Below are 7,871 nucleotides of genomic sequence, written 5' to 3'. Positions count from 1 at the left end.
GAGTTATAAATTGACCAAAATTTCCCAAATTTATTTTTAGTCAGACGATTGACCAATGAAAAACAAGTATAAAATTACATGCGGACTGGGTGTTGCCAAAGCTTGAGACGAATGCAAAAAAACATTCCGTTGACCGACTTCTGAGGCCTGATACTAATGATCCCGACAACAATGATAGTCGTTTCATATACCATTGTGTAGATAAATCAATTTAAGTTTACGGCATATTAAGTTTAAGTAGGTTTGACAACCGAGAAATAAAAAAATAACGGGTTTTCGGGACTGGGTGTCGTTTTTCAAAAAAATTAGTTAGGTACCTTGTGTTATATTAAGGTATATAGGGGGAAAAAAATTGAGACAAGTGCCTGTGGTTCTTACATAACTTTAGATTTTTTTTTAGCCCTGAATACCATCATTCCAAATGTAAAACTATACTTTTTTTTAAATACTTTGAACGACAAAACTATTTCATATTTCTTCCTATGTGATGTTTATATTTTCTGACGTCATACACGCAAAGCAATGCATGTGTTTTTAAATTTGATAGATGCTTTTTGTGCTTTTATTTAAATATTTGCTTGTTTTGAGATTGTGACACCATTATGACTGCTTTAACCATATTATGACTATTTTACCTTTTATGTCTGTTTTGTTCACACATCGTTGTAAATATAATGGAATTTGATGCGACTGTCATACAAGTGAGAAGTTTCAATATACTATTTTCTACATTTGAAAATGCCTGTACAAAGTCAGGAATATGACAGTTGTTGTCCATTCGTTTGATGTGTTTTGTCATTTGAGTTTGCCATTTGATTAGGGGCTTTCCGTTTTGAGTTTTTCTCGGAGTTCAGTATTTTTTTGTGAATTTACTTTTCACAACGCAAACATGGGAAGATTTTAGGGCTCTTTATTTATTATTGGCGACTGCATTTTGATCCTTATGATATCTGTTATTATATGTGTTGTTAGGTTGCTGTCTTATTTAATCTCATATCTATTTATATACCCATCCTTTCAAAAAGTGGAGGTATACTGTTTTTCATCTGTCTGTCCATTCATCAATCCGTCTGTCCGTCCATCCGTTCGTCAGTCAGTCCGTCAAATAAATATTTTGTCGTCGTATCTTTCTCAGGAACATCATCAGGATTTCTGAAATTTGATTTCAGGGTTTATAAAGTCCGCTATACCGTGTTACGCGTTTTCAGATTCATCACTCAACAACTTCTTTTTTAACGAACACTTTCATCCTTTTACACATGACAGCCGATCTGCACATTTTCGTCACATTTATTCAAGAACTAAAATAAAATGGATTCTGAAAATTGGTATCAGGGATGATCAGATACACCGTGTGGTACGTTTTCAGATTCTCAACAACGTCCTGTGTACCGAAATGGGGCGGGGATTTATTATCAGTGAGCATGCGCAGTAGCTCACAATTTCACTTGTTATTCATATCCTCTGTATGTGAATATATATGTTACGTCAAATGAATCCTACCATAGAAATAGATGATGATAATTGAGATCCTTTAACCCTGCGTTTTTTTATATTTAATTCAACATTATGGCTAACAGTGAACCGGATTAATTTATGCATTCAATTGGAAACCAATTTTCGCGGATTGAGGAAAACTATGTTTTTGTGGTTGTATCAAAAAGACTCTACAGACATAGAGAAAATGTATACCTAGTTGAATATTTCATTTCGTGAATTACCTTTATCAATGAAATCCACGAAAAGTGGTATCCTATAATAAATCAGTGCACCGACTATCAATAATAATAAACAATGAAACAACGTAATAATTTAAAGTGGTTTATTTTACTCAATATATGAACATATTTAACTTGATTTTCCATGCCCGTATCCTTTATTGGATGAACTTCCAGACCCTTTATGTTTCCTGTGACGTCTATGATGACGATGGTGATGCCCACCGTAATAGGAGGCGCCACTGTGATGATGATGGTGATGAACAACAACTGATGGTCCAGCATAAACGCTAGGAACGCCAATAACGTGGTGTCCGCCAAGAACTCCGTGGTGACCTCCGACAACTCCGTGGTGTACACCATGAACAATACTGGTCAACTGTAAAATGTTGATTAAGTTCATGAAAGGAAAGCAATTTAATGGAAAAGGATTAAACGGTAATTCCTTATCTGTAATTTTTGCAGAGAATGTGCTAAAGAAGTCGGTAAACCCATACACTGTTATTTCTGCGTGTTTTCTGAAATATCCTTCTTAGGTTATGTATACTCGAGACAAATATTTGTAAAAGCACAAAGCTATAAAACGTTTTAAAGCACAATAAACAAAGGGACTTAAACGTAAAAAAAGGTTAATTTCGAACAACTAAGAAATTAAATGTTTAAATGATTTGAATATAAACAGCTCAATATACAATTTTTCATTAATACATATAGAAAGTTTGAACTTGAAACATGACCATGCAATGATGTTGTAATTTCATCTCCTTTCGTAAGAAAAACTGAATAAAAATGTTTGAAACAGATTAAAGACATATATAAAAAAAAAAAATATGTTCTACCGTACATAATAAACGGAAGCATTCATTTTTGCTGGTGTGTGTTGTTCGAACAGACAATATTTTCCAAACAGCATGAAACACGTGAACTGATACTATTAACGGTATTATATTATATTAAAAATTTAAGAAAACTTACGACATGACCTTTGCCACCATAACTGTCACCATCATAGTCATTATACGCACCATATGCTTCTGAAATAAAAGAAAGAAATAACAATCTGTTAATGCAAATGCAAAAGAAAAACTGTAGATTCATATACAAATGAACATTTATTTACGTACTCTTTGTTCGAACAAACACCTTCAACTAGAATTTCAACGCAGATTATATTTTGCGATGCTTTATAAATAAAATTGAGAATGGAAATTTGGCAATGTGACAAAGAGACAACATTCCGACCATAGAACAGATAGGTCTTTAATGCAGCGAGAAAAGATTTTTCGCTCTATATATTTATTTGTGTGTATTAATAAAAAGCCATGCTACCATTAGGTCGATAATCAATTTTAAACAAAAAACGGAAAGAATAAAACCCCAGAGTCGTATTAAAGAGAAACACCCTGATGTAAAGTGAGTTCTGGTGTTTGTATCTCCTAAGGTCTTATATTATTTCCCTACATGTTTTAACATCAAGAAGTTCGGCAGCAGTTATATCTTTCTCTTAATTAAAGGCGTATATACTATTAAACAGAAATTGATGTGGATTTCAACTGCAGGTCTTAGGTTTCTGATTTGGTTTCATTAGCAATTCATTTATCGACAAGATGATCCAGAACTTGGTTCACTGAATGTTGGTAGCACCGAGATATATCAAGGAGGAAAAGAAGAAAGACTATATTTGTTGTATTTCGGATATTGTGAAAAAGTAGAACATTTCCAGGAATGTACTGCATGAATGTTAATATTTTATTTTTTTTGTTTTTGAAAAGAAAAGTTAGTTGATTTGAATGCCTGTATGGATTGTTACTTTATTTAAATGCCAGTATGGATTGTAACTTTATTTGAATGCCTCAATGAATTGTTACTTTAGTTGAATGCCTGTATGAATTGTTACTTTATTTGAATGCCTCTATGAATTGTTACCTCATTTGAATGCCTGTATGGATTGTTACTTTATTTGAATACCTGTATGGATTGTTACTTTATTTGAATGCCTCTATGAATTGTTACTTTATTTGAATGCCTCTATGAATTGTTACTTTATTTGAATGCCTCTATGAATTGTTACTTTATTTGAATGCCTGTATGAATTGTTACTTTATTTGAATGCCTCTATGAATTGTTACTTTATTTGAATGCCTGAATGAATTGTTACTTTATTTGAATGCCTCTATGAATTGTTACTTTATTTGAATGTCTGAATGAATTGTTACTTTATTTGAATGCATGTATGAATTGTTACTTTATTTGAATGCCTGAATGAATTGTTACTTTATTTGAATGCCTGAATGAATTGTTACTTTATTTGAATGCCTCTATGAATTTTTACCTCATTTGAATGCCTGTATAAATTGTTACTTGATTTGAATGCCTGAATGAATTGTTACTTTATTTGAATGCCTCTATGAATTGTTACCTCATTTGAATGCCTGTATGAATTGTTACTTTATTTGAATGCCTGTATGGATTGTTACTTTATTTGAATTCCTGTATGAATTGTTACTTTATTTGAATGCCTGTATGGAGTGTTACTTTATTTGAATGCCTGTATGGAGTGTTACTTTATTTGAATGCCTGTATGGAGTGTTACTTTATTTGAATGCCTGTATGAATTGTTATTTATTTGAATGCCTGTATGGATTGTTACTTTATTTGAATGCCTGTATGAATTGTTACTTTATTTGAATTCCTGTATGAATTGTTATTTATTTGAATGCCTGTATGGATTGTTACTTTAATTTAATGCCTGAATGAATTGTTACTTTATTTGAATGCCTGTATGAATTGTTACTTTATTTGAATTCCTGTATGAATTGTTATTTATTTGAATGCCTGTATGAATTGTTACTTTAATTTAATGCCTGAATGAATTGTTACTTTATTTGAATGCCTGTATGAATTGTTACTTTATTTGAATTCCTGTATAAATTGTTACTTTATGTGAATGCCTGTATGAATTGTTACTTTATTTGAATGCCTGTATGAATTGTTACTTTATTTGAATGCCTGTATGAATTCTTATTTTATCTAAGAATTTTACGTGCGCACAACAAATGAAACGCTTTGGAATCCGTACTTTATTCAAAAAATGCTTAGGTCAACCTTATTACATCTCAATAGGATCATATAATTACATTTTCAGCTTTTCTATTTAATTTTTGATGCATTGTTTAAACATTGTCAAGGATAGCAAGTGCAGTCAAACGTGTAGATTTAGTTGCCTTGGAAATAACACTTGATATCGAGTGCCTCATGAGTGTTGTCGTTGCCTATTAATGAAATGCATATTAATCTGAATACTATTTACTATATCAATATGATTTCAATTAAATCAGAACTTTGTAAACAAAGTGTACCCAGTTTAAATCAAAAGCGAAATCATATTAAAAAAAATATGATAAAAGCTGTTTATGCATTCAGCAAATTGGAATATACATAAACTGAAATATACAACTACAACTACATTCAAATTGATAATTAAAACAAAACTTACCAATGGAAGCAAAAACAGCAACAAAAATACCAAGAGCTACAGTGACTTTCATGATGAAGTATCAAGTAAGGAACACGATATAGCTCCAAATGATTCTAGTTACATATATATACACAGCAACAAAATGTAGACAGCTGTAGAATATGTACATAAGTAGACAATAACAATAATTTTTAAGAATTAGAACAAGGTGAAAGACATGAATCTTTAGAATTGTTTTCAAATAACATTAAGATTATCATTGTAATCTTCATAAACCTGATTGCGGTTTTTATAAACATTAATTTTTACGAGTAAAGAATGTCAAACAAGGGTAGCCAGGTTATGTCTTAATATGTCACGAAAAAAAGGAAACCTAAATGAACTTTGAAAAAGGATCCGCGTTTGCCTAACCGCAGTCTTATAAAATTAAAAAGATGAATGCATGTAAAAACAAAAGGATGATTGCCATGAATGAGACAATTCTCCACCAGACACCATATGACACAGAATTTAACAACAATATGTCAATATAAAAAAAACTTAAATTAACAATGGAAATGGGGAACATGTCAAAGAGATAAAAACCGGACCCGGGGGCAGGCGTCAGGATGTTCCTAATGGACGTAATACTTAACTCCAAAACATATATTAAATGAATTAAAATTTTATAAAAATACAAGACTAACAAAGGCCAAAGCTGACTTGGGACAGGCACAAAAATTCGGCGGGGTTAAACATGTTTTGTGAGATCTCAAACCCTCCCCTATATCTATAGCCAATGTAGAATAAACACCCAGCAATACGCACAGTAAAACTCAGTTTAATAAATGGTCGAGTCTGATGTCAGAAAACGTAACAAAAGAAACTTAATAAAATGACAATGATACAAACATTAACAAGTGACTACTATCAGTTACTGACATGCCATCTCCAGACCCCAATTTGACTGTTTGAGTTTTATGTCTTCAGCATAAGAAAATCAAGTACAATTCTTCCTGTTATGGGTTTAGTATCATACCATCAGAAGTATATATGAGAAGAACATAACCCATATTATGCCAACAACTGGTGTAAAATGTCTACATGCTAATTTATATATGAAAATGATGTCCTTATACCGATGATAACATTCATTCATAAACAGGAATTCAAGATCAGGAATATGATAGTTGTTATCCATTCGTTTGATATGTTTGAGCTTTTGATTTGCCATTTGATCAGGGACTTTCCTTTTTAAATTTCCCGCGGAGTTCAGGTGTCTTCCGTTAAAATCAAATAAGTTTGTACATATACGAGCAAATCGAACAAGTTGAGAAACTTCAACACCATAAGATGGAGACAACAGAATAAACTTATAGATACCAGGAATAAAATTTTACATTTACGTCAGACGCGCTTTTCGTCTACAAAAGACTTATCAGTGCCGCTCGAATCAAATAATGTTAAAAAGGGCAAATAAAGTACGAAGTTGAAGAGCACTGAGGACCAAAAATTCCTAAAAGTTTTGCCAAATACAGCTAAGGTTATCTATTCCTCAGGAAGAAAAGAATATCACCCTCTTAAAATGAATAATTAACAATAAGAAATGAAAAATCGTCTCTTTAATTGCAAAATTTGGTATTAAGCTACCCGTTAAAGATAGAGATATCAAGATATAAAGGACAGTGTTCATCATGTTCATTGTTAGTATTCGTTTTATTTAACGTCAGTTTCACTGGGGTAAAGCTGATGACCGTAACTGCATTCACGGTCATCCCAAGATGTCAGACGAAAAATTAGGTCAGTATTTGTGTTGTCTGTTTAGGTGTTTCTACATCATTTTCTTTACAAAGTATACATTGGTACGATGTAGATTTATAAAAGATTCACATGGAAGTCACAAATCTCTACCGAGGAACGTGTATAGAACGGGAAATTGGATTTGAAAAATTCGCTAAGATGACCGTAAATCATCTTAAAAATATTTTCAAGATGACCGTAACATATAATAAGGACGACCGTGATTGGTAAAATGATGACCGTAATTTCGAAAGGATGACCGTAATTTATAAAGGATGACTGTAACTTTTATAGTATAACCGTCATTTCTAAGAAATATCCGTATTTGTATTACCTTTTTTGTATCAAATAATTAATCGTGTCGGTGTAAGAAGTATTTATAAGACAACATTATCATAAAGGTAGACAAAAATAAGACGTGCTTCAAATACATGGTTCTTCATATGTAGCATCCAACTACAGGCCAAAAGATTTTTTTATTTCTGAGATTCCTATTAATTTTATATAATAAATAAAGCTTTTTAAAAATGCCAAAAAGGCAATGGATGTACAGCCATTTATATTATATCGTTTCAAGGGCCTTGTGTTGCTTCAATGCTAAACATATGGAAATTTTATAGAAAATCCACAGCCTTAATCCTTGTTCTATCTTTGGCAATTTGATGACCGATGGATATATTATTTAGGCTTATTGCATGCAGTGCTAGCATTGATTTCCTTAAAACAAGTTTATTACTGTAGTTATTGGTTAGAACAAATAAAAATATGGACCAAATCAAGTACACCTTTTAGGGTGCGCTCGACTTAAGTTACTCTGCACGAGGTATTTTGAAATTTACAGGTTGGTTAAAACTTTATGTAAAAAAAACCCACTAGCACATCATAGAAAAGCAAGT

General features: G+C 31.9%; 1 protein-coding gene across 1 annotated transcript; it reads right to left on the bottom strand.

Moving 5' to 3' along the window:
• Positions 1-1,800: 1,800 nt before the first annotated feature.
• Positions 1,801-5,335, bottom strand: LOC134705410 (protein kreg-1-like). The gene is made up of 3 exons (XM_063564147.1): positions 5,215-5,335; positions 2,694-2,752; positions 1,801-2,097 (listed from the first exon to the last, which is right to left on the bottom strand). The coding sequence occupies exons 1-3, from the start codon at positions 5,264-5,266 to the stop codon at positions 1,849-1,851; spliced, it is 360 nt and encodes a 119-aa protein (XP_063420217.1). The 5' UTR covers positions 5,267-5,335; the 3' UTR covers positions 1,801-1,848.
• Positions 5,336-7,871: the final 2,536 nt, after the last annotated feature.

This window comes from Mytilus trossulus, chromosome 2 (genome assembly GCF_036588685.1).
Source record: "Mytilus trossulus isolate FHL-02 chromosome 2, PNRI_Mtr1.1.1.hap1, whole genome shotgun sequence".
NCBI classification, from domain to species: domain Eukaryota; kingdom Metazoa; phylum Mollusca; class Bivalvia; order Mytilida; family Mytilidae; genus Mytilus; species Mytilus trossulus.
The sequence above is the reverse complement of the archived record's forward strand: the minus strand, read 5'-3'. Positions and strand labels throughout refer to the sequence as shown.

Bases quoted from the DNA above. Each gene is read 5' to 3' on its own strand.
- LOC134705410 (XM_063564147.1), bottom strand. From the start codon at position 5,266: ATGAAAGTCACTGTAGCTCTTGGTATTTTTGTTGCTGTTTTTGCTTCC. The intron at 2,753-5,214 runs GTAAGTTTTGTT...CTTTTATTTCAG, and splicing joins TGCTGTTTTTGCTTCCATTG to AAGCATATGGTGCGTATAAT. The intron at 2,098-2,693 runs GTAAGTTTTCTT...AACATTTTACAG, and splicing joins ATGGTGGCAAAGGTCATGTC to TTGACCAGTATTGTTCATGG.